This window comes from Pseudonaja textilis, chromosome 3 (assembly GCF_049901715.1).
Source record: "Pseudonaja textilis isolate UNSWEBS1 chromosome 3, rPseTex1.2, whole genome shotgun sequence".
Lineage (NCBI taxonomy): Eukaryota > Metazoa > Chordata > Lepidosauria > Squamata > Elapidae > Pseudonaja > Pseudonaja textilis.
Genome location: NC_141992.1, coordinates 2,788,221 through 2,814,088, shown reverse-complemented (window position 1 = coordinate 2,814,088; position 25,868 = coordinate 2,788,221). Strand labels below are relative to the sequence as shown.

Here is a 25,868-nt window from a genome sequence, read left to right as displayed (position 1 = left end):
GAAAAACTCTCCCAGGTACAGCCTTTGGCTGCAGAGACTCAAGTCCAAAACGTGGTCAACAAAAACTGTAACTGTAAGTCCAATTTTCTGACAATGAGAACAATCAACCAATGGAACAGAAGTTGCCTTCAGAAGTTGTGGGAGCTTCATCCCTGGAGGCTTTCAAGAAGAGATTGGACTGCCCTCTGTCAGAAATAATGTAGGGTCTCCCGCTTGGGCAGGGGGTTGGACTAGATGACCTACAAGGTCCCTTCAACTCTGTTAATACGTACTTCTAATCTGTACCTCTATTCTCCAAAGCACCTGAAGGCAGGACAAGAAGCAACGGATGGAAACTAACCAAGGAGAGAAGCAACCTAGAACTATTAGAAAGGAAATATGATTGAATAATGATTAAAGAGAAACAATGTGGAATTTGGTAAAGGGAATTTACGTGTTTATATGGAAATGGGATAAATTATAAGTACGTGATATAAAACAATATGTTACCTGCCTTGTAAAAATTTACAATGGAAAGACGTTTTATGTTTTTAATGTTTAATGATGTTTTGTTTTGTTTGTTTGTTTGTAAAATCAATAAAACTTGTTTAAAAAAAAAGTATAAGTAAAAACATAGTTATGAATACAAGGATACATATAAGAAAAATAAACTAAGGAGAAATTTCTGGACAGTCAGAACAATTAACCAGTGGAACAATTTGCCTCCAGAAATTGCGGACGCTCCGACACTGGAAGTTTTAAAGAAGAGATTGGACAGCCATTTGTCTGAAATGGGATAGGGTTTCCTGCCTAAGCAAGGGGGTTGGACTAGAAGACCTCCAAGGTCCCTTCCAACTCTTGTTATTCTATAATTCTACATTTTTTTGTTTTCATTCCCAGCGATTTAATTCGGGAAGCGATGCAGCCTGAGCCCAACTCCTCCCGTCTTGCTATTGGCAAGTTCCCAATTGTATCCACCCCCCTGTTCGGTTTATCTTCCTTCTCTCTCCCTCTCTCCATCTTGCAGTGTGAGATAAATATCTCTGGCCTCTTATCTGCTCACATCACAGGCCTGAAGTAAATGACTTACTCCTGTGGATCACGGACGAAGAGGGGAGAGTTGGCTTGGTGCAGGAACGATGGCTTTTTCCATGGGGTGTGTTTGTGTGTGTGTGTGTTTTGCCATGGAAAGATCATTATTCTCTTGATCTCTGTGGTCACAAAGATGTCGTCTTTATCCCTCATAAACTCACTGACATTTGTCACTGTCTCCCTGCCTGGGATTAAGTGCTTCTATACCTCTCCAGAACGTTCAGTCCATCCTTATCTCCTCTGGAGTCCACGGAAAGAAAAGCCATTTACTACCCTGATTTCTTCATTGTCAAAAGTCCCTTCACCAATCATGCTGGTTGACAACTGCTGCTTGTCAATATTTAATAGTCATCCAATTTTTTTTCCTTTCTTTCCTTCTTTCCTTCCTTCCTTCAAGATCAACCTTCCTTCTTTCCTTCCTTCCTTCTTTCCTCTTTTCCTTCCCTCTCTTTCTCCCTTCCCCTTCCTTCCTTCTTTTCTTTACTTCCCCTCCTTTCCTCCAAACCTTCCTCAAGATCAACCTTCCTTCTTTCCTTTTCCTTTCCTTCCTTTCTTTTCCTTCCCTCCCTCCCCCTCTTCCTTCCTTCCTCAAGATCAACCTTCCTGCTTTCCTTTTCCTTTCCTTCCTCTTTCTTTTCCTTCCCTCCCTCCCTCTCTTCCTTCCTTCCTCAAGATCATCCTTCCTTCTTTCCTTTTTCCTTCCTACCACTCTTTACTTCCCTCCCTCCCTCCTTTCCCCAAGATCAACCTTCCTTCCTTCTTTCTTTTTTTCTTCCCTCCCTTCCTCCAAATCTTCCTCAAGATCAACCTTCCTTCTTTCTTCTCCCTTTCCATCTCTTTCTTTTCCTTCCCTCCTTCCCTCTCTTCCTCCCTTCCCCAAGGTCAACCTTCCTTTCTTCCTTCTTTCCTTTACTTTCCCTCCCTCCCTCATTTCCTTCCTCAAGATCAACTTTCCTTCTTTCCTTTTTTCTTCCTTCCCCTTTCTTTTCCTTCCCTCCACCTTCCCATCCTTCCTCAAAATCAACCTTCCTTCCTTCCCTTCCGTTCCTTCTTCTCTATTCCTTTCCTTTCCTTTCCTTTCCTTTCCTTTCCTTTCCTTTCCTTTCCTTTCCTTTCCTTTCCTTTCCTTCCTTCCCTTTTTCTCTGTCACCTTGCCATGTCTTTGTTCTTCCTTTCCTTTCCTTTCCTTTCCTTCCCTTCCCTTTTTCTCTGTCACCTTGCCATGTCTTTGTTCTTCCTTTCCTTTCCTTTCCTTTCCTTTCCTTTCCTTTCCTTTCCTTTCCTTTCCTTTCCTTCCCTTCCCTTCTTTTCCTTTCCCTTTCTCTCTGTCACCTTGCCATGTCTTTCTTCTTCCTTCCTTTCCTTTTTCCTTTCCTTTCCTTCCTTTCCTTCCCTTTCCTTTTTCTGTCACCTTGCCATGTCTTTCTTCTTCCTTTCCTTTTTCCTTTCCTTTCCTTTCCTTTCCTTTCCTTTCCTTCCCTTCCTTTCCCTTCCTTTTTTCTCTGTCACCTTGCCATGTCTTTCTTCTTCCTTTCCTTCCCTTCCTTCCTTCCTTCCTTCCTTCCTTCCTTCCTTCCTTCCTTCCTTCCTTCCTTCCTTCCTTCCTTCCTTTCCTTTCCTTTCCTTTCCTTTCCTTTCCTTTCCTTTCCTTTCCTTCCTTTCCTTTCCTTCCTTCCTTCCTTCCTTCCCTTCCTTCCTTCCCCTTCCTTCCTTCCTTCCTTCCTTCCCTTCCTTCCTTCCCCTTCCTTCCCTTCCCTTCCTTCCTTCCTTCCCTTCCTTCCTTTCCTTTCCTTCCCTTCCTTCCCTTCCTTCCTTCCCTTCCTTCCCTTCCTTTCCTTTCCTTTCCTTTCCTTCCCTTCCTTCCCTTCCTTTCCTTTCCTTTCCTTTTTGTTAACAAAAGCTCCTAGCTGAATATCTCAAAACCTCCCATTTACATGCCCCCTCCCATTCCTGGCAGCGTCATTCTTAAAATATGCTCACTCTTGGATTGAAATAGCAATGGGGACACACACTGCATGGCGCTTCCTTTCTTAATCTGAACCGTTCCCCACTCATTTCTTACGAGAATGCCTACTAGCATTTGTAAAGATCTCTCCCAATGAAACCTCCAGCGCCTCGACACACCCCTGAGCGGACACACCCCTGATTCCATCACCAGAGCCCACACAATACCAGGCCTTGCGGTGGGGGGGGAGAGCTTTTCTAGCGCCGGCACAACGCAAAAAGCTCTCGTAGAACAAAAAGTCACCGCACGCAACCAAATATCCGAATTTGCCAAAAAAAAAAATCACGATGGAAATTTGCAGCCAACGCCACTTATCTAAGGTCCAGGGCTGTTGACGTTGAATAGTCCTAGCCGGAGCAGAAAACCTCAATTTTTGGATCCAGAATTCTTTGGCCAAGGCCGGTTTCCAAAGATGACTAGGAAACCGGATGCTCGTGTGTGTGTGTGTGTGTGTGTGTGTGTGTGTGTGTGTTTGTGTGTGTGATTTTTTTTCCTGGCTCCAACCCTGAGGTGCAGAGCTCATTTTCCGCTTCAGCGGTGAACATGAGAAGGGAACGCTCTCCTTGAATAGAAGGGGAATCGGGGGGAGCATTGAACGCCTTTCTCGCTAGAATCTCCGTTTGTAGCAGGGAGCGAAGTATCACCTTTCCTGGCCAGATCTAAGGTCTGATGCTTGCCAGAGGAAAATGGGGTGTGGGGGTGTGTGTGGAGGGATGTCAGGCTACAAACACCAAGCAGGAACAGAAGAGATACCCTCCTCCCCATAAACCCAGCCACACACACACACACACATATCTGCACAACCGGGGATATGAGGGCCCTGTGGGATTATTTTTCCCCCTCTTACCAGTTCCTCCCAGTCCGGCCCTGGCATTTTCAGACCTTGAATGGATGCTTTACTGGTGGGACATACCTCCCACTGCCCCCCTCATCCCCACCCCCCCCACACAAACCCTCATTAGCAGTCTTAGTTTGTTTACAGGGACAGGCCTTGCAGGTCTGGCCGAAATGATCTTGACTGGATTCTCTCCAGACTGATCTTTTTTCCCCCCCCGCTTGGCACGCTAGTCGGGGCTTTGAAGCAACGGATGGATCATGCTGGAGGGGTGGGGGCAGTGTGTGTGTGTGTGTGTGTGTGTGTAGATTGCAGGACTTTTTTGAGGGGGCGGGTGTTTCTGGGAAGGGGTCCCGGAGTTTCAGCCCCTGCAGGACCCCTCATCCACCCTCAATGATCTGGGCTTCTTTGATCCCCTGCAACCTTGCTGGCGGGGGCGGGGCGGGGGGGCGGGAGAGAGACCCTCGCCCCACTACTCCCCTCCCCCTGCCCGGATGAATGGCCCGGGTCTGCAACCGAAGCGGAGCAGGACGCCCGGCCCATCCTCGGTCGGAGGGCTGATTGATTGGGGGTGGGGGGGTGTGATGGAAGGAGGAAGCCCCACCTAGCTTTTAGGGCGGGGCAGCGGCGGCAGGGGGGGGGAGTGAGGGGAGGTGTGGGCGTGCCGGGGAGGGGAGAAGGGAGGGGGGCGCGTCCCCGAGGACCCTCCCGCGAGGAGGCCTGGAGGGCTCGCTCTCCGGTTGCAGCAGCCACCCTCACCCCCCCAAACCTCAACCCGTTCCACGCCTGCTGGGGGGCGGCGCCGCGGAGGGGGCGGGGTGGGCTCTGGCCCGGCCTGGCCGCACCCTTCCTCCTCCTCCTCCTCCTCCTCTTCCTCCTCCTTCTCCTTCTCCGCTGCTCGGCGCTCTCTCTCTCTCTCTTCCTCCTACCCCCCACCACCACCACCCCAACCACCCACCCGTGCCAGTCCCTCTGCCCGCCTGGTCCGGCCGGAAGTCTGGGGCTGTGCCTGCCTTCTCCCTCCCCTCCCCGCCAACATGGCCGCGAAGTCGGATGGCCAGGCGGCCGCCGCGCCCCGTGGCTCCTCGCCCGCGCCTCCTGCGCCGGGAAGGCTCCGAGGCGGGCAGCCTCCCGAGGGGGCCAGGCGGACCCCGGCCAGCCCTGCCGCCGCCGCCGCCGCCGGTGCTTCCTCCACCTCCTGCTCCTCCGCCCCTCCGCCTCCTCCCCACCTTCCTCCTCCTCCTCCTCCTCTCCTTCCACCCGCCGCGCTGCCGGTGCCGGTGCCCGGCCTCGGGGCCGCGCCTACAGCCTGCGGGACTGTTGCTGGGTGCTGGGCGCCTTGCTGGTTTTCTTCTCGGACGGCGCCAGCGACCTGTGGCTGGCGGCCGACTACTACCTGCGGGGCCGCTACCTGTGGTTCGGGCTGACGCTGCTCTTCGTGCTGCTCCCGTCGCTGGTGGTGCAGCTGCTCAGCTTCAGGTGGTTTGTCTACGACTTCGCCGCCGCGCCCGCCGCCTTCAGCACCAAGGACAGCGCCGCCGCCGCCTCGGCCGCCGCCGCCGCCTCTTCCTCCTCCTCGGCCGCCGCCGCCTCCTCGGCCTCCGGGCCCCGCCTGGGCTGCTGCCGCCTTTGCGTCTGGATCCTGCAGGCCCTCATTCACCTCCTCCAGCTCGGCCAGGTCTGGAGGTAGGCCAAACGCTGTGCCTCATGGGCTAGGGGACTCCTGGGGGGTGCGGGGAGAGCCGGGAGGGGGAAGAGAGAGAGAGAGCCGGGTCTTGGGGGTCTCGGGGTTTGGGGGTTCTCCAGGTCCTCGGCCACGTTGGTGCAGGGTCGATCTTCCCCAACCAAGCCAAGTCACCGGATGGAAGCCGGCTTTGCTTAATGACCGTGTGTTTCGCTTAGCGACCGTCACAGAAGGGGTTCTGAAATTGAGTGCGTGGAAGGGGAGAGCCAGGCCCTCCTTCACCTGCTCCAGCTTGGCCAGGTCTGGAGGTAGGCCAAACGCTGTGCCTCATGGGCTAGGGGACTCCTGGGGGGGAGAGAGAGCCGGGAGGCCGGGAGGGGAAGAGAGAGACGGGTCTTGGGGGTTGGGGTTTATCCAGGTCCTCGGCCACGTTGGTGCAGGGTCGATCTTCCCCAACCAAGCCAAGTCCAAGTCACCGGATGGAAGCCGATTGATTGCTTAATGACCGGTGTGGAAGCTCGCTGGCTGGACTGCGGGAGAGGCCGTCACAGAAAGGGGTTCTGAAATTGAGCGCGTGGAAGGGGAGAGCAGGCCCCCCCTTCACCTGCTCCAGCTCGGCCAGGTCTGGAGGTAGGCCAAACGCTGTGCCCCATGGGCTAGGGGACTCCTGGGGGGGAGGGGCAGGAACTGCCAAGCACACATTGGGATCAGGGGTTGTATCCGTGTCCCCGCCCACATTGGTGACTTGTGAAGGGTCCCCAGGTGATGGGATCTCTGTCGGAGACCTTCCCCGACCAGCAAAGTCACTGGGGGAAGCCAGGTTCATTTAATGACTTTGTGATTCACTTAGCGACTGCCGTACAAAGGGTTCTAAAATGAAGTGAGACTCTTTTTATGACTGGGAACAGAGAAACAGACCCTCCTTCACCTGCTTCAGCTCGGCCAGGTCTGGAGGTAGGCCAGCCGCTGTGCCCCATGGGCTAGGGGACTCCTTGGGGGGAGGGCAAGATAACCCCATCTTGGGGTTTCGGATGGATCTGCCCCCCCATCCGCATTTGTGACTTGTGCAGGGTCCCTGGGTAATGGGATCGCTGTTTGTGACCTTCCCCGACCAGCAGAGTCATTGGATGTAAGCAGGGTTCACTTAATGACCACATGTTTGGCTTAGCGACCGCCGCAGAAAAGGTTCTAAAATTGAGTGCACCTGTCTTTACCACTGGAAGGGGAGAGCCAGGCCCTCCTTCACCTGCCCCAGCTCAGCCAGGTCTGGAGGTAGGCCAACCGCTGTGCCTCATGGACTAGGGGATCCTTGGGGGGACCCCCGGGTGGGTAGGTGGGGGAGTCAGGCACACATGGCCAGATTTTGGGGTTTGGGGTTTTAATCTGCGTCCCTGTTTACTTGGCCTTGGTCCTCACATTTGTGACTTGGGCAAGTTCCCGGATGATGGGATCGCCGTTTGCGAGGAGCAGAATCACTGGGGGGAAAGCCAGGTTTGCTTAAGGACCACATGATTCACTTAACAACCGCCACAAAAAGCATTCTAAAATGGACTCCCTTTACGACCGTATCCCTTAGGGACGGATGCTCCGGTCCATTCGGCGCTCGACCTAGTCATCAATATGACGGGGGCAGACGGACCCTCGATCCAAAGGCCCGCACTGTGTGAAGGGGAAGAGGGTCCAAGGCCTTACACAGATTAACAGAGTGGGAAGGGACCTTGTAGGTCATCTAGTCCAACCCCCCACCCAAGCAGGAGACTCTACACCATTTGTGACAGATTGGTCAAGAGATTGGTCCAATCTCTTCTTGAAAGCCTCCAGGGATGAAGCTCCCACAACTTCCGAAGGCAACTTCTGTTCCATTGGTTGATTGTTCTCACTGTCAGAAAGTTCCTCCTTATTTCCAGGTTGAATCTCTCCTTGTTCAGTTTCCATCCATTGTTCGTTGTCTGGTGCTTTTAGGTGCTTTGGAAAATAGCTTGACCCCTTCCTCCTCCTCTCTGGGGCAGCCCCTCAAATACTGGAAGACTGCTCTCCTGTCTCCCCGGTCCATCTCTTCCCTAAACTAGCCAGGCCCAGTTCCTGCAACCGTTCATCGTATGTTTGAGCCTCCAGTCCCCTAACTATCCTAGTTGCTCTTCTCTGCCCTCTTTCTCAACATCTTTTTTAATCGTGTGGAGACCAAAACTGGATGCAGTTTCTCTAGGGTGGCCCTTGTGCCCTTTGGGAAGGACAGAGGGCAGAAGAGGAGATGGGGAGGTTTGCATCAAAAAGCCTGCCAAAAGACAGATGGGAATGGTCTCAGATCTGCTTCCCATTTGCTGTGATGAGGCAGAGAGGAGAGAGAGAGAGAGAGAGAGAGAGAGAGAGAGAGCGCTCTGGGGAGCCATTGACCCCTGAGCCCCCTCCCTGCCTAATGGCTGAGTAGGGACTTTGAGGCTGCTGTCCCCGAGGCCGAAATAGTGAGCGATGCAGAGGACATTTTAAGCAAAAATCGCCAAATCGCCTTGCTCTTCCCTCCTGCCCGGAAGGCTGGCTTGTACTGGGCCCACTGGCTCCAACGTTCACGACTTAGATGAGGGAATAGGAGGGGAACTGACCAAATTTGCAAATGATACTAAGCTGGCAGGAGTAGCTGACACCCAAGAAGATCGGCTGGAGATCCAGATGGATCTTGACAGACGAGAACCCTGGGCCCTATCCAACAAAATGAAATTCAATGTAGAGAAAAGTAAAGTCCTACACTTAGGCAAGAAAAACCCAAAGGACACATATAGACTGGGGAAACCAGGCTCAATAGCAGGAACTGTGAGGAGGATCTTGGAGTCTTAGTGGACAACCAGCTAAATAGGAACCAGCAGTGTGTAGCAGCAGCCAAAAAAGCTAATGCAATCCTAAGTTGCATTAACAGAGGGATACAATCAAGATCAAGGGAGGTACTAATACTGCTCTGTAAAGCCTTAGTAAGACCACACCTAGAGTCCTGCATCCAGTTTTGGTCACCACATTATAAAAAATATGTTGAGACTCTACAAAAAGTGCAGAGAAGAGCAACCAGGATGATGTGGGGACTGGAGACTAAAACATACGATGAACGGTTGCAGGAACTGGGCCTGGCTCATCTAGGGAAGAGAAGGACCAGGAGAGACAGGAGAGCACCTTCCAATATTTGAGGGGCTGCCAGAGAGAGGAGGGGGGGGGGTCAAGCTATTTTCTAAAGCACCTTTGAAGGCCAGACAAGGAATAATGGATGGAAACTGAACAAGCAGAGATTTAACCTGAAAATAAGGAGAAACTTTCTGACAGTGAGGACAATCAACCGATGGAAGAGCTTGCCCTCAGAAGTTGTGGAAGCGCCATCACTTGAGACTTTCAAGAAGAGATTGGACTCCCATGTGTCAGAAATGGTGTAGGGTCTCCCTCTTGGGTAGGGGGCTTGGACTAGAAGACCTACAAGGTCCCTTCCAACTATCTGTTATCTGTTAATTCAACTCCCAGAAGATGTTCCCAACTATGCCCGAGATGCAGAGGAGGAGGAGACGCGGCTGACTTAAAAGGCAACGGAGGGCAGCTATCCCATTCCCCTTTGAGCTCCCAAACTATCTTCTGAATTATTTCCCAAATCCTGCAGAGCTCAAGGTTACAGCCAAAGCATCCCCGCCCCCCAGTTCTAGCTTTTCCCAGTGAGGGTCCTTCAGATTCAATGCACAGGTTCCCCTAACCAACACGCCCCCGATGGACCCTGTGCCCCCAGGGCAACGCTCAGGGAGGGACCGTGCGCCTTTCTGTCTATCATCTATCGGCCTGTCTATCTATAATTTGTCTGTCTATCATGCCTGTCTATCATCTCTCTGTCTGCCTTTATCTATTTATCTAATTATCATCTATCTATCGTCTGTCTATCTGTCTATCTATCTATCTATCTATCTATCTATCTATCTATCTATCTATCTATCTATCAATCTATCATCTATATTTATCATCTTATCTATCATCCATCAATCATCTATCGATCTATCTGTCTGTCTATCTATCTATCTATCTATCTATCTATCTATCTATCTATCTATCTTCTATCTATCCAGCTATTTCTCTCTCTCCTGTCTGTCTGTCTATCTATCTATCTATCTATCTATCTATCTATCTATCATCTATCTATCAATCTATCCTCTATATTTATCATCTTATCTATCATCCATCAATCATCTATAGATCTATCTGTCTGTCTATCTATCTATCATCTATCTATCTATCTATCTATCTATCTATCTATCTATCTATCTATCTATCATCTATATCTTCTATCATCTATCTATCAATCTATCATCTACATTTATTATCTTATCTATCTATCTTTCTATCTAGCTATCTATCTATCATCTATCTATCATCTATATCTTCTATCATCTATCTATCAATCTATCAATCTATCATCTATGTTTATCTTATCTATCATCTATCTATCAATCTATCATCTACATTTATTATCTTATCTATCATCTATCTATCTATCTATCTATCTATCTATCTATCTATCTATCTATCTATCTATCTATCTATCTATCTATAAGCATAAGTGCACCATCGTGCCTACCGCCCCGTCCTATTGTCCCCATTTATTTGTACCTATTTCCTGTATTCTTCCTCATGTTTATACTTATATCTATTATCTTGTAAGCGATTGACAAATCAAATAAATAAATAAATAAAATCTATGTCATCTATCATCTGTCTATCATCTGTCTATCCTCGCTCCCTCCATTCCTCCCTCCATATCTATCCATATCTCTCTCTCTCTCTCTCTCTCTCCCTCTCTCTCTCTCTCTCTCTCTCTTATCATAGGGTAACACTCCAAAATATCGGCTGGCTTGACAGCCCCTTGACTGGGAAGGGGGTCACAGTCCATATGCTTCCCTAGCCAAGGAAGGGCTGAGTTTCCACCTTCCACCCCTTCTGTTCCTTTCCTTTCTCCCTCCACCTTTGATCCAACTCTCCCAATCCCCACCCCTTCCCCCCTCCAAGGCCATGAAACCCGAGGAGAGGTCCTGGTTGGGGACAGAGAGAGGGAGCTGGGGGGGGGGGTCAAATCCCCCCAGAGGGGATTTGAAGGCTCTCTCTACTACAGCTTCAGCCTTCCAGCCTTCCGGAGCAGATGCCTTCTGTCTGGGCCCTCCAGATTTCTCTGCCCCTAAAACAGCGCCGGGCCTTTTCCTTCCCTCCCTTGAGGGCTGCGGTGGATCTGAAATGGATCTTTTATTATTATTATTATTATTATTATTATTATTATTTGTCAATTGCTTACAAGATAACAGGTATAAGTAAAAACATAGTTATGAATACCTGGATACATAGAAGAAAAATGAAAGAAACAATAGGACAGGGACGGTAGGCACGTTGGTGCGCTTATGCACGCCCCCCTACAGACCTCTTAGGAAGGGGGTGAGGTCAATAGGAGACAGTCTAAGGTGAAAGTTTTGGGGGGTTTGCTTCCTGCTGTGTTTTGGAAGCTGGGCAGGAGACAGTGTCGAAAGAGGCTCAGGCCCCAGAAAGAGTGAAGGGAAGACCAAGATGATTATAGGGCTGATCCAGATGTGGTGCGTGTTTCATCATCTCCAGAGGCTTTTAAGATCTTGCCTCAACAGAAGGGACCTTGGAGGTCGTCTAGCCCAACCCCCACCCAAGCAGGAGTCCCTGCACCGTTTCTGAGAGGTGGCAGGCTAGTCTCTTCTTGAAAGCTTCCAGCAATGGAGATCCCACAACGTCCGAAGGGAACTTCTGTTCCGTGGGTTGAAAAGAGGGTCAAACTCCTGCCTTGGGCAAAGGGTTGGGCTAGAAGATCTCCGAGGTCCCTTCCAGCCCTAAGCCCTATTCTCCATCCTGACCCTCCAAACAGCCTACAAGGCCAGGGCAAGAATGGCCTAAGGTCTCCTGCCTTGAGTAGGGGGTCACCAACGCCCTCAACTATGGCCTATTCAGAACTTACATAACCAGCAGGCTGGGCGCACACTCGTGTGTGTGCACGCATATCACGCAGCTTGACTTGCACAACTGGCAGGCTGGCACAGGTGCACACACACCTGAAGCTCAACTGAAGCCCCGTTCCCTTCTCCTCCCCCCTCCCGAAGTGGGACACCAAGACGTAAAGGTCCATTGGATTAGTAGACTCCAAGGTGTCACCTATTTTTATGATTCTGAATGTATGATTCTACCATTCGTTCGATGATTCTTTCCATGAATTTCTGAAAAGCAGTCAATCATTCCACCAGAATAGAGCCTGGAAGGAAACCTTGGAGGTCTTCTAGTCCAACCCCCTGCTTAAGCAGGAGATGCTGGCGTATACCATTTGAAACAAGTGACTGTCCAGTCTGTAATATCTACCCCTATCTTTATATCTATCTATCTGTAATATATATTTATGATCTATTATCCAGGGGTGGGATTCAAATTTCTTAACTGGCTCTGTGGGCGTGGCCTAATTTGTGGGTGTGGTTTGGTGGTCATGTGACTGGCTGGGCATGGCTTGTATGTAAATATTGATATAAATATTGATTTTTTTAAAATTTGAAAAAAGAGCAACTTTTACCCAAAATCAGGCTAAGCAGGCAGGCAGATTGAGCTGCTCCCAGAATCACAGATTCACTCAGAGATCTATCTTTCTGCAATCGGCTACCTGAGTCTGTCACATAAAATTTGCTTGCAAGCAAACTCACAAAATTAACTCACACCATTATGTAAATATTGAATTTTTTATTTAAAAAAGAGCAACGTTTACCCAAAATCAGGCAAAGCAGGCAGGCAGATTGAGTTGCTCCCAGGATCACAGATTCACTCAGAGATCTATCTTTCTGCAGTCGGCTACTTGAGTCTGTCACATAAAATTTGCTTGCAAGCAAACTCACAAAATTAACTCACAACACACCATTATGTAAATATTGAATTTTTATTTGAAAAAGAGCAACGTTTACCCAAAATCAGGCAAAGCAGGCAGGCAGATTGAGTTGCTCGCAGAATCACAGATTCACTCAGAGATCTATCTTTCTGCAATCTGCTACCTGAGTCACTGCACTGAAAAATAGAAGCTTCAGTCCTAAGGAAGGTTCAGCTCTGCTTTTAGATTAGCTAGAAATCAAGAAATCCAAGGATTTCCTAGTTTCTAGCTAATCTAAATCTCCTGGCACAGCAGATAGTCAAAACAGCTGATCATTGGGGGGGGGGGAAAGGAAAAATAGCAACTTACCCCAAAATTAGGCTTAGGCATAACACAGACAATTTGGATGGCGTGCATGCCAGGTAAGTGGGTGGGGTAGGGCAGGGCTAGGCAGTGGCCCGATTTGCCAGTTCTCCGAACTGTGCAGAATCATAACAACCAGTTCTATAGAACTGGTCCAACCCGGTAGAATCCCACCCCTGTGGGCATACCTTGGGCATGGCTGGCCTCCGGGCGACAACTGAAATAACATATATATTTTTTTTGCAAAATGTCTGTCTGAGTTGTGAAAGTTGCACCTGTTGTGTAGGGCAGAGAGACCCAACATTCTGCGGCAGTGTTTCTCAACTTGACCACTTGAAAATGGGTGGATTTCAACTCCCAGAATTCCCCACCTGGCAAAGTTTAATTCTAGGAGTTGAAGTCCACCTGTCTTAAAGAAGCTGGCTGGGAATTCTGGGAGTTGGAGTCCACCCATCTTAAAACATTCTGGCTGGGGAATTCTGGGAGTTAAAATCCACCCATTTTTAATCCTTCTGGGTTGGGAATTCTTGGAGTTGATCCACGCATCTTAAAGCTTGCTGGGTAGGGAACTCTGGGAGTTGGTCCACCTGTCTTAAAGAAGCTGGCTGAGGAATTCTGGGAGTTGAAGTCCACCCATTTTAACCCTGCTGGCTGGGGAATTCTGGGAGTTGAAGTCCACCCATTTTAACCCTGCTGGCTGGGGAATTCTGGGAGTTGAAGTCCACCCATTTTAACCCTGCTGGCTGGGGAATTCTGGGAGTTGAAGTCCACCCATTTTAACCCTGCTGGCTGGGGAATTCTGGGAGTTGAAGTCCACCCATTTTGATCCTGCTGGCTGGGGAATTCTGGGAGTTGAAGTCCACCCATTTTAACCCTGCTGGCTGGGGAATTCTGGGAGTTGAAGTCCACTCATTTTAACCCTGTTGGCTGGGGAATTCTGGGAGTTGAAGTCCATCCATTTTGATCCTGCTGGCTGGGGAATTCTGGGAGTTGAAGTCCACCCATCTTAAAGCATGCTACAGAACCCAGTGAGGCGTTGCCATGTCTGAAAGCGCCCAACAACCGAGGCATCCGTGCTCCCAGGACTTGGCGAGGCTGGGCATTGTTCCAGTGGTGCCGGCCATGGGTGGGTGGTGCACTGGTGCCCATGACAATGTTCTGGTCTCACTGTGGCTTCTGACACACACACACACACCGTTCGGATGATTGGCAGCCTGGTGATATTGGAGCTGAAAAGTTTAGCTGTTTCCATCTTTGGATTTGGAGGAGCTTTAGGGGATGAAATGAAGGTCTTAAATCTTGAACTCATTTTCTTCCTTAATCCCACCCAAATGCCACAATCACACTGTTTTGCAACGGCCGGGATTTTAAGCAGCCGAATATCCGCCTTGAAACCTTACCTTTTTTGGGATTCTGGTTTGTTGCTTAAGAGCCCCTTGGGTGGTTTCCCCGTCAGTTGCCCGTCTTTCTGAAATTTGGAAGCAGCCAGTGGGGGTTTGTGTGTAACTTTTGAGTGGTCCAGCTTCTGCTAAGCCATGTTGAAAAGTCCAGTTTTCTAAACAAGGAAGGATTTGTGGTTTAGTGTTGTGTAAAAAGGCAGGCAAGCGTAGCTTATTTGATCAATAAGCCAGTGTTAAACCAGACTGGGGCTCTCAAGAGTTGTAAAAGGGGTCGGAAGGCCATCGTAACCGATAACAGGGGAAACTTTCCTGAGAATCTTTCATAAAGAAACTTCATGGAAGTTAATGTGAGGAGGGAGGGAGAGAGGGAGAGGGAGAAAAGAATGGAGGGAGAAATGAGAGAAGGGAAGGAAAGAAGGCAAGAAAGGTGGAAGTGAGAATGGGAGAGGAAAGAAAGAAAAAGAGAGAGAGAGAGAGAGAGAGAGAGAGAGAGAGAGAGAGAAAGAAAGAAAGAAAGAAAGAAAGAAAGAAAGAAAGAAAGAAAGAAAGAAAGAAAGAAAGAAAGAAAGGAGAGAGGAAAGAGGGAGGAGAGAATGGATGGAGAGAAAGGGAGAGAAATGAGGGAAGGAGGGAAGGAAGGAAGGAAGAGGAAGGAAGGATGGGAGGGAGGGAAGAGAAAGAGGAAAGGAGGGAGGGTGGAAGGAAGGGGAAGGGGAGAATGGGAGAGAAATAGGAGAAGGAAGAAAAGAAGGGAAGTGGGGAGGAAAGAGAAGGAGGGAGGGAGGAGGGGAAGAGGAAAGGAAGGAAAGAACAAAGGAAGGAACGAAGGAAGGAAGGAAAGGGAAAGGAGACTGGGAGAGAAATAAGAAGGGAGGGAGAAAGGGAGAGAAATGAGAGAAGGGAAGGAAGGAAGGCACGAAAGGTGAGAATGGGAGAGAAATGGGAGAAGGCAAGAAAGAAGGGAGAGAGGAAAGAGGGAGGGAGAGAATGGATGGAGAGAGAAAGGGAGAGAAATGAGGGAAGGAAGGGAGAAAGGAAGAGAGAGGAGGGAAGGAAGAGAAAGAGGAAAGGAGGAAGGTGGAAGGAAGGAAGGGGAAAGGGAGAATGGGAGAGAAATAGAAGAAGGAAGAAAAGAAGGGAAGGAGGAAGGAAAGGGAAGGAGAGAGAGAGGAAAGGAGGGAGGAAAAAGGGAAGGAAGGATTGAAGGAACAAAGGAAGGAATGAAGGAACAAAGAAAGAAAGGAATGAAGGAAGAAAAGAAAGGGAAAGGACAATGGGAGAGAAATAAGAAGGGAGGGAGAAAGGGAGAGAAATGAGAGAAGGGAAAGAAGGAAGGCACGAAAGGCGAGAATGGGAGAGAAATAGGAGGGCAAGAAAGAAGGGAGAGAGGAAAAAGAGGGAGGGAGAGAATGGATGGAGAGAGAAAGGAGAGAAATGAGGGAAGGAGGGAGAAAGGAAGAGAGAGGAAGGAAGGATGGGAGGGAAGGAAGAGAAAGAGGAAAGGAGGAGGGTGGAAGGAAGGAAGGGGAAAGGGAGAATGGGAGAGAAATAGAAGAAGGAAGAAAAGAAGGGAAGGAGGAAGGAAGGGGAAGGAGAGGAGAGAAGGAAAGGGGAAGGAAGGATTGAAGGAACAAATGAACAAACAAAGAAAGGAACAAAGGAAGGAAAGAAAGGGAAAGGAGAATGGGAGAGAAAGAGGAAAAGAAAAGAAGAAAGGAAAGAAGGAAGGAAAGAAAGCAGGCCATGGAAAAGGAGCAGATAACCAGGGAACCCCGTGGGTTTTGAGGAGCTGTCCTCAGTTGTGTTGGAGGGGGACTCTCTGGAACAGCTGTCAGTCACCTCTCCCAGGTGATGAGCCTGCTGAGTAAGCAGAGGCTTGTAGGAACAACAGGAAGCAAATTACATGGACTGAGCAAATGAGAGTTTGCCCCTGGAGATGGTGTTGACTGGGAAGCCCGCAAGGCAGCGCTTCCTTTCCAAATCAAGAGTTGTCGCTCAGCTAATCAATGAGACCGAGAAGAAATATAAGCCGGCAGGAAGTCCTCGACTTACGACCACAACTGAGCCCAAAACTTCCACCTCTAAGCGAGACGTTTGTTAAGTAAGGTTTGCCCCGTTTTGCAACCTTTCTTCCTGCTCAGGGGTGGCCTCCATTGTGGTCGTAAGTCAAGTGGATCGCTGACGTTGTTCAGTTAGTGACGGTTGTTAAGGGAATCTGGCTTCCCCATGGACTCTGCTTGTGAGAAGGTCACAAAAAGGGGATCACGTGACCCCGGGGACACTGCAACTGTCGTAAATGTGAGCCGGTTGGCAACTGTCTGAATTTTGATCACGTGACCGCGGGGAGGTTGCAACCAATGGTGGGATTGGAATAACTTAACAAGCGATTATCTGGGTGTGGCTGTCTGGTCATGTGACTGGGTGGGTGATGTCACCGATCACACCCAGCCCTGCCTCCCAGCCACTCACCTCAAAGGCAGAGGTAGGATTCAGCTGGTTGGCCCCACTCCCATCTGTTTTTTGGCCTGTTTTTTGCAAACAGCCCAAAAAATGGCCTGAAAATGTCACAAAAATTCACCTGAAAACACCCCCAAAATGACCAAAAATGCCCTGAAAACACCCCCAAAAATGTCCCCCAAAATGACCTGAAAATGGCATGACAATGGCCTGAAAATGCCCCCCAAAATGACCAAACCATCTTGAAAACACCCCTCAAAACACTCCCAAACACCTGGAAAACATCCTGAAAATGGCCCGAAAAACAGCCTGAAAACACCACAAAAGAATGGCCTGAAAACACCCCCAAATTGACCAAAAACATCCTGAAAACATTCCAAAAAACACCCCAAAATACCTGAAAATGGACCGAATACGGCCTGAAAATGCCACGAAAGAATGGCCTGAAAACACCCCCAAATATGACTAAAAACAGCCTGAAAACACCCCCAAAATGCCCCAAAATGCCTGAAAATGGCCCAAAAATGAACTGAAAACATCACAAAAATGGCCTGAAAACACCCCCAAAAAACAACCAAAACAGCCTGAAAATACCTCAAATTATGCCCCCAAACACCTGGAAAATGGCTTGAAAATGGCCCAAAATGGCCCCCAAATGGTCCAGAAAACAGCCCGGAAAACATGCTAAAAAACAAGTGGGGGTGAGGCCAGCCTGTGGTGGGATTTGCCGGTTCACCGACCGGCACAGAATGTTAACAACCGGTTCTCCTGAACCGGTGCGAACCGGCAGCTGCCCACCCCTGATTACAATGGTCATTAAGTGTAAAAAACGATATTAGGTTCCTTTTTTCGGTGCCGTTGTAAGAACGACTTGTACTTTGGCCTGAAAACGTTTGACTTTTGCAAAGTAAAAAGCTGCCAAATGCCGCTCAGATTCCCCCTTTGGGCTGCATCCACACAACTCCTGAAATATCCCGGTTGAGCAAACACGGTGGATCCATCCCAGGCCTTAAAAAAGCAAACCGTATGAAAGCAAAGTATAATTTTCTGACTCGCGCAGCCTGTGGGAACTGTTGCCTCCCCCCTCCCAACACACACACACACACATATATGCACACATCCTGGGCTTGTGTGTTGTGTGAACGCAGCCCAACGTTGGAAAACATCTGCTCATTTTGGAAGACAAACCCTGGTGCTCCGGATGGCTGGGTTGGTTCCAGACTCGAGAGGCTCAGCAGAGAAAGGTCAAAGGCGCTGTGGAGATGGATTTCTTTCTGTTTTTTTTTTTTTTTTGTAATGGGTTTTGGAAAAATTCCCAGCTTCCGAAAAGCTCCCGCGTTTTGCTGATGCCCTGAATTGCTTTCGGAAGCGCTGAATGGAGAAGGAGCCAAGAAACCAGCCCCTTCCTTGGAAGATGCGGTGTGGCTCAGCTGCCGCTGCTCAGAAATGGAAAATAATATTATATTACAGGGTGACGAATGGAGGGGGGCAGGAGGGGGAAGGAACCCTCTTCCCTTCCTTTCATCCCAGAACGGCATCGCGAAACAGAATAACAAGGGTCGGGTGGGATCTCGGAGGTCTTCTAGTCCAACCCGCTGTACAAGCAGGAGACCCTGACAGAATTACAGAATAACACAGGGGAAAACACACGCCGTGTTGACCACAAAGCAGCTGGATAGTGTGTGAGGTGGTGGCAGGGTGTGTACGACAACGGAGAATCCAGTGTGTATCAGCCAACAAGAAGCTGAAGGTCCCACACTTAGGGTGCAGGATGCTAAATTTGGAGAGTTTAGCTGGAAACTGGGAGGTGGTGAATTCTAGTCCTGCCCTAGCCATGATAGCTAACTGGGTGACTTTGGGCCAATCATCAGGAGAAGGTGAATTCTAGTCCCGCCTTAAACATGAAAGCAGGCTGGGTGACTTTGGGCCAATCACCAGGAGATGGTGAGTTCTAGTCCCGCCTTAGGCATGAAAGCAGGCTGGGTGACTTTGGGCCAATCACCAGGAGACGGTGAGTTCTAGTCCCGCCTTAGGCATGGAAGCAGGCTGGGTGACTTTGGGCCAATCACCAGGAGATGGTGAGTTCTAGTCCTGTTTTAGTGGTGAAAGGTGACTGGGTGCCTTGGCCAATCACCAGGAGACGGTGAGTTCTAGTCCTGCCTTAGGCATGAAAGCTGGCTAGGTGACTTTGAGCCAATCACCAGGAGTCGTTGAGTTCTAGTCCCGCCTTAGGCATGAAAGCAGGCTGGGTGACTTTGGGCCAATCCCCAGGAGACAGTGAATTCTAGTCCTGCTTTAACCATGAAAGCCGGCTGGGTGACTTTGGGCCAATCACCAGGAGACGGTGAGTTCTAGTCCCGCCTTAGGCATGAAAGGCAGCTGGGTGACTTTGGGCCAATCCCCAGGAGACAGTGAGTTCTAGTCCTGCTTTAACCATGAAAGCCAACTGAGTGACTTTGGGCCAATCCCCAGGAGACAGTGAGTTCTAGTCCAGGCTTAGGCATGAAAGTCGGCTGGGTGACTTTGGGCCCAATCACCAGGAGACAATGAATTCTAGTTCCACCTTAAGCACGAAAGCTAACCAAGTGACTTTGGGCCAATTTCTCTCTCTCTCTTTCACCCCAACCAACCTTGTAGTGTGGTTGTGATTGTGAGCAACACAGGAGGAGGAAGGTGCATTGGATGTGCGTTCATCACCTCCTTGGGTTCTTTGCAGAAATGATAAAGGCAGGATACAAACGAATGAATAAAAACGGCTGAATAAATCACCTTTCTTAACTTACCGGCCTTGCTTTCGCGATTCAGGAGACGGAACGAGAAACCGCGACTGTGATTTTTTTTTCAATGAACGGAGACCCCTCGGCCTAAAATAGAAGCGGGGGGGGGGTGATTATTATTTTTTAAAGTGTGGTGGGGGGTGAAGTGCAGATACGGCTGAGTACCTAAAAATGCCAAAGAGGGGAAGGACAGCGAAAGGTTTTGATTTCTGCACTCTCCAGAAAAGAAGGAAACAGCTGAGAAGGCGACTGAACGGAGTTAACAACCTTGGCCAATGACCTCTCCCCATCGCGCCAATTCTGGGAGAATATAAACGGCACACCGCCCCCCCCTCCAAAAAAAATGCAGATCCTGCCTTTATGGCTTCCAGATTTAACCGCGACTATTTTCTCCACTCCGTGAATTAAGCTTGATTGCCAAAATGTCGAGTGGTTTAATATCTGAATCTCAAGGAGCTTTGAGTATTTCAAAAAGACACAGCTGCATAAATATTCTCCCCCGATCTCCACAGCCCCCAGTTGCGAATGATCTAGATTTCATTAAAATCCTGGTATTTATTTTTTAAAAAATGGTGCACAGTTGTTTATTATTATTATTATTATTATTATTATTATTATTATTATTATTATTATTAAAACCTATTTCTGCCCCATTTTTCTTCTTCTTTCACACCTAAAAATTGGGGAATGACCTTACAGGTCATTTTCTTTGTTCTTTGATCGTTTTATGGAAGTGAAATTCTGGTACGGAGACAGATTCTGCTTGATTTTATTTTTATTTTATTTTTGCCGGGCGTGTCCAGGGGCTTCTCGACTTACAACAGCTTGTGATTGATGACACCCGGCCCCTGAAGGTGCTCAATTGGAGAATCTGGTTTAGGAGACCCCCCTGGGGGGGGGGGGAAACAGGGTCCCAGGGGAGTGTAAATTATGTAGGCCAGAGTTGGCTTCATGCAGGGCAGGGCCAGGATGTCACCTCTAATAAATCCTTTGAAGCTTTTCGAAGTTTGGCTCGAGAATCATGATTTCATTAGGGTGATTGTTGGAATCCTGACACAGGGATTCACTTAACAATGGTGGCAAAAAAGGTTGTAAAATGGGACAAAATTCACAGAGCAACTGTCTCGCTGAGCAAGAGAACTTTTTGGGCTCCCTTGTGGTCGTAGGTTGAGCCCAAAATTTTGATCCCATGATTGCAATGGCCATAAGTGTGAAAAACAGTCATAAGTCCCTTTTTCCAGTGCTGTTGTAACTTTGGTCACTAAACAAACCAATGTAAGTCGAGGACTACCTGTGTTGATGATGGTCACTGTGTCCCTTCTGACAACCCAAGGAGACAGATTCACTGAACAACCGTGTGACTAACTTTAATTGCAGTGCGTCGTTTGGCAAGGAAGGTTGTAAGCTGGAGCAAAACTCACGAAACCACTGTCTCGCTTAGCAACGTAGAAGTAGGGCTCCCTTGAAGGTCGTAAGTCGAGGACAACCCTGCGCACGCCTTCCTCTCTCCCTCTCCTTCCCCACAGGTACCTGAGGAGCCTCTACCTGGGTCTCCAGAGCCGCTGGCAGTCCGAGCATCGCCAGCGCCATTTTTACTGGAGGATGATGTTCGAATGTGCCGACGTCAGCATGTTGCGCCTTCTGGAGACCTTCCTCAAGAGCGCCCCGCAACTGGTGCTGCAGCTGAGCATCATGGTGCAACAGAAGCGGATTGACCCCCTGCAAGGTGAGCGGAGGTGGGCCCCGGTGGGAGGGGAGGGGGAGGGAGCAGCCGTGGGGTCCTGCCGGTTCGGTGTTCGAGGAGGGAGGAAGAAAAGAAGAGGGAAGGAGGCAGAAAGGAAGGAGGATGGAGGGAGGATAAAAGAGAAGGAAGGAAGAGAAGGAGAGGTGAAGGGGGAGGAGGGGGAGTAAAAGGGAGGGAGGGAAGGAAGGAGAAGATAGGGAGGATAAAGAGAGGAAGGAAGGAGAAGGGAGGGAGGGAGGAGAAAGAGGAAAGAGGAAGGAAGAGAAGAAGAGATGGAGGAAGGAGGAGGGGAGAGTAAAAAGGGAGGGAGGGAAGGAAGGAGAAGATAGGGAAGATATAGAGGAAGGAAGGAAGGGAGAGGGAGGGAGGATAAAGAGAGGAAGGAAGGAGAAGGGAGGGAGGGAGGTGAAAGAGGAAAGAGAAAGGAAGGAAGAGAAGGAGAGATGAAGGAAGGAGGAGGGGAGAGTAAAAAGGGAGGGAGGGAGGGAAGGAGAAGATAGGAAGGATAAAGAGGAAGGAAGGAGAAGGGAGGGAGGACAAAGAGGAAGGAGGGAAGAAGAAAAGAGGAGGGAAGGAGGAGGTAGGATGGAAGGAGGAGGGAGGGAGGATAAAGAAAGGAAGGAGGGGAGAGAGAGAAGGACGGAAGAAGGAGAGGAGAGTAAAAAGGAAGGATGGAAAGGAAGGAAGGAGAAGCTGGAGAGGATAAAGAGAAAGGAGGGGAGAGGGAGGGAGGATAAAAGAGGAAGGAGGAGAAGAGGGAGAAGGAAGGAAGAAGGAGGGAGAGAAAAGAGAGAGGATGGAACAAAAGAAGGAACAAAAGAAGAAAGGAGGAGAGGGATAGTTTGGGTGGAACATGTGTGCCATTTCCGATGTCCCTTCGGGAAAGGAATGTTAGAAGCTCGTTGGGTCAAAGAAGGAGGATGCTACCTGTTCTACTACCAGATCAATGATCGCGCACGCGCGCACACACACCTAACACGCATGCGCCACTTTCCCCACACCAGCTGAGCCTGCAGCGCCAATCAGCTGAGAGGATAAGGAAGAGAAAAGTGTAGGGAGTGTTGGGAGGGCCAATCCTGCGCTTTTCTCTTCTCAGTCTGATCGTCGGAGGGTTTTATTTTATTTTTTTTACTACCACTTCGGCCAAACCGGTCCAAACCGGTAGTATACCACCACTGAGTAGGAGACACCCAGAGAAGGGGAGAGCAAACCCCTAGAGCAGAGGTCTCCAAACTTGGCAACTTTGAGATTGGTGGACTTCAATAGTTGCCAAGTTGGGAGATCCCTGCTGCCCTAGAGTAGACTTTGGGAATTGGGGCCAACCTTGGTACTCTCTGAGTTTGGTTGTTTTCTCGCAGACGTTTCAAGACCCGACTAGGTAATATCATCAGTGCTAGAAAGGAGTTGGGTTTGTGGAAAGGAGGAGGAGGAGGAGGAGGAGGAGGAGGAGGAGGAGGAGGAGGAGGAGGAGGAGGAGGAGGAGAGGTCCTTGGTGCTCTCTGAGGCTTCATGGTTTTCTAGCAGACCTTTCATGACCCAACTAGGTAATTTCATCAGTGCTAGAAGGAAAGGGGTTTTCAGAAGAGGAAGAAAATTGTGGAGTCCTTGCTGGTCTCTGAGTTTGATTGTTTCCTTGAGTTTGAATTTTCATGCTAGCCCTGATGATGTTCCCTAGTTGGGTCGTGAAACGCCTCCAGGAAAACGATCAAGCTCAGAGAGCACCAAGGACCTCACAGTCCTCTTCCCCCTCTACTTCCTCCTCCTCTTCCTCTCCACAAACCTCCATCCCTTCTAGCACTGATGATGTTCCCTAGTTGGGTCATGAAACGTCTGCCAGAAAACCACCCAGCTCAAAGAGCACCAAGGACCCCACAGTTCTCCTTCCCCCTCCTCTTCCTCTCCACAAACCCTACTTCCTTCTAGTACTGATGTTACCTAGATGGGTCATGAAACATCTTCCAGAAAACCATCAAGCTCTGAGAGCACCAAGGACCCCCCAGCCCTCCTCCTCCTCCTCCTCCTTCCCTGCTCCTCCACTCCACAAACCACAACCCATTTTTTCCCCCATCACCACTTGTGTCATGTTGGTTTGACTTCTCCGGAGTCCTTTCCCATATATGTATATACGAACACCGACGTAGCAGTTAGGTGGTTGACCTTCCAGTCTCCTTGACCTCCTTGGGGATATACCTCCACGGGGTCATTTCCTTCTCTCCTCTTGGTTTTCCTTCAGATCAATCCTCTTACCCCTGCCCCTCCCACCCATCCAGGCTCTAGGCTAGCGGTGTCAAACTCGTGGCGTCACGTTGTCGTCACGTGATGCACCGCGGGGTAAACCGGGAGGTGGAGAGAGGCTAGCACGGGAAGCATCTGGCCCGTTGGACACCCCCTGCTCAACGCTGTCACCCCATCCCTGGGGTCTATCCTCCAGCTCCATGTCTTCCCTAGAGAACCTTCAAGGACACCTTGTCTCAGGGGTGGGCTGCTAGGAGGTTTGCGTGGGTTCGAGACGACCATCTAGCTAAGATTCTACGCCGTTTGGAGAACCTGCAAATCCCATGCCTGGCTAGCCCCTTTCGCCACTCCCCTCCCCTCCCCGGAGTCTCACCCGCCGCCTGTTTTGGATGCCAGATAAGTGCAGGGCCTGCACAGAAGCCCAGGAAAGGCTAAAAATGGGACTCCGGAAAGTTCTAGAAGGCTGGAAACGGGCCCGTTTCTGGCTACTGGAGAGCCACCAGAACCCCGGGAGGGCAACCCCCTCCCGCCGTGGTGCAGGAGGCTGACTAGACCGTGCCCACCGTGGCCACGCCCACCCAGCAACCAGGCAGAGAACCCATTGCTAAAAAAATTTGAAGTTCACCCCTGCCTTGTCTTCTCCGTAATTCGTTGTTCCCCTTTGTCTCTCTATTCCTTTCGAGAAGGTTTCTCCGCTTCTGCCTCGCTGGTGTCTCTGGCGTGGACTTTGGCCTCTTACCAAAAGGTGCTCCGGGATTCCCGGGAAGACAAGATGCCCATGTCCTACAAAGGAGCCATGGTCCAGATCCTGTGGCACCTCTTCACCATTGCCGCCCGAGCCATCGCCTTCGCCCTCTTCGCTTCCGTCTTTCAGCTCTACTTCGGGATCTTCATTGTCACCCACTGGTGCATCATGACTTTCTGGATCATCCAAGGCGAGACGGATTTCTGCATGTCCAAGTGGGAGGAGATCATCTACAACATGGTGGTGGGCATCATCTACATCTTCTGCTGGTTCAACGTCAAAGAAGGCCGCAGCCGATGCCGCATGTCCATCTACTACATCATAACCCTGCTGGAGAATGCCGCGCTGACGGGCCTCTGGTACTGGTTCCGCGAACAGTACCTGATCTCCGAATTCTACGCCTTGATCATCGTCTGCGTGGTGGCCTCCAGCTTCGCTTTGGGAGTCTTCTTCATGTTCATCTACTACTGCCTCTTGCATCCCAGTGGAACCATTTTCGGGGCCCAGAACGCTGGCTGCCTCTGCGGGGAAGAGTCCACTGCCATACCCCGGGCTATGGGGCCTCCACCAGATGTGATCACCAGTCCGCCGCGCTCCTTGCCAAGGACTACAGAACGAGAGGGGATACCAGGGGACAGAGACAGCTGCGGGCCAGTCTTTCAGGTCAGGCCCAGTATGCCTTCCACCCCCATAGCCCGGGCCCCACGGACAGAGGGGCCTGTTATTCGCATTGATTTGCCACGGAAGAAGTACCCCGCCTGGGACGCCCATTTCATTGACAGGCGTCTCCGTAAGACCATTCTAGCTCTTGAGTACACCTCTCCGGCCACGCCGCGCCTACAGTATCGCAGCATGGGGGCGTCGCAGGAGCTATTGGAATATGAGACCACTGTGTAAGCAGGCCGGGAGGGACCCTTCCAGGCCTTGTGGGCTGAACCGGGTCCAAACAGCCCGAGTGAGCAAGCTTTGGGACTGTCCCGGTCCTTTTTGGGTGGGACGGTGGGAGTGGCAGTCCAGGAAGCATCAGGATGTCCCATTCTCACATCGCGATAATTCCGTTTAATTACTCCTTCTCGTGATATGGACTGCTCGTGGCCCTCTCGTATAATGGTGGTCAACTGGTGCTATTTGCTGTTCTCTCAGCTCACCATCTGGGCTATGCATTCGGTGGGTTGCGAATCCCCTCGCCCCATCCCTGTGGGCGGGTCCCCTGTTTGTCCTCCTCCCCAGTTGCGTTCCAGGAGGGACCCTATCTCCCAGCCAAGCCTCTCTCAAAATACCTCACTGTGACTTTGAGCCAAGGCCACCAAGGGCTTCTCTTATCTACGGTGCCCACGAAGTGGTTGGCTGGGAGTGGGTGGGTGACATGAGCAGAGGGTCCATCTCCGTAGGGAGTGGGGGGATGTGGGGGAGGTGATGGGAACCGAACAGCCCAAGGGAGTCCTGGAACGGGGTGGGAAGACGTTTGTAAAGTAGGAAGAGGGATGGATTTTAGGTTGCGGGCTACTTTCTGGCAACGGAGGGGTGGGATTCAACCCCAGGACTGGGTATTGGTGGATGCTTCACTTTTGCTGGAATGAGATTGGGGTGGGGGCTGGCAAGTTTTCATGCAGGAAACAGAGCTGGTGTAGAGAAGTAGCCCCCTTCACCCCGTTTTCGACTCGTCCCCAAATTGTACAGAAAG

General features: G+C 50.1%; 1 protein-coding gene and 1 pseudogene across 1 annotated transcript; both read left to right on the top strand.

Moving 5' to 3' along the window:
• Positions 1–4,887: 4,887 nt before the first annotated feature.
• Positions 4,888–5,601, top strand: LOC148125987 (XK-related protein 7 pseudogene; annotated as a pseudogene).
• Positions 5,602–20,986: 15,385 nt separating this feature from the next.
• Positions 20,987–25,544, top strand: XKR7 (XK related 7). The gene is made up of 2 exons (XM_087928782.1): positions 20,987–21,186; positions 24,126–25,544. Exons 1-2 carry the CDS (start codon positions 21,063–21,065, stop codon positions 25,079–25,081), a joined length of 1,080 nt encoding a protein of 359 aa, XP_087784908.1. The 5' UTR covers positions 20,987–21,062; the 3' UTR covers positions 25,082–25,544.
• Positions 25,545–25,868: the final 324 nt, after the last annotated feature.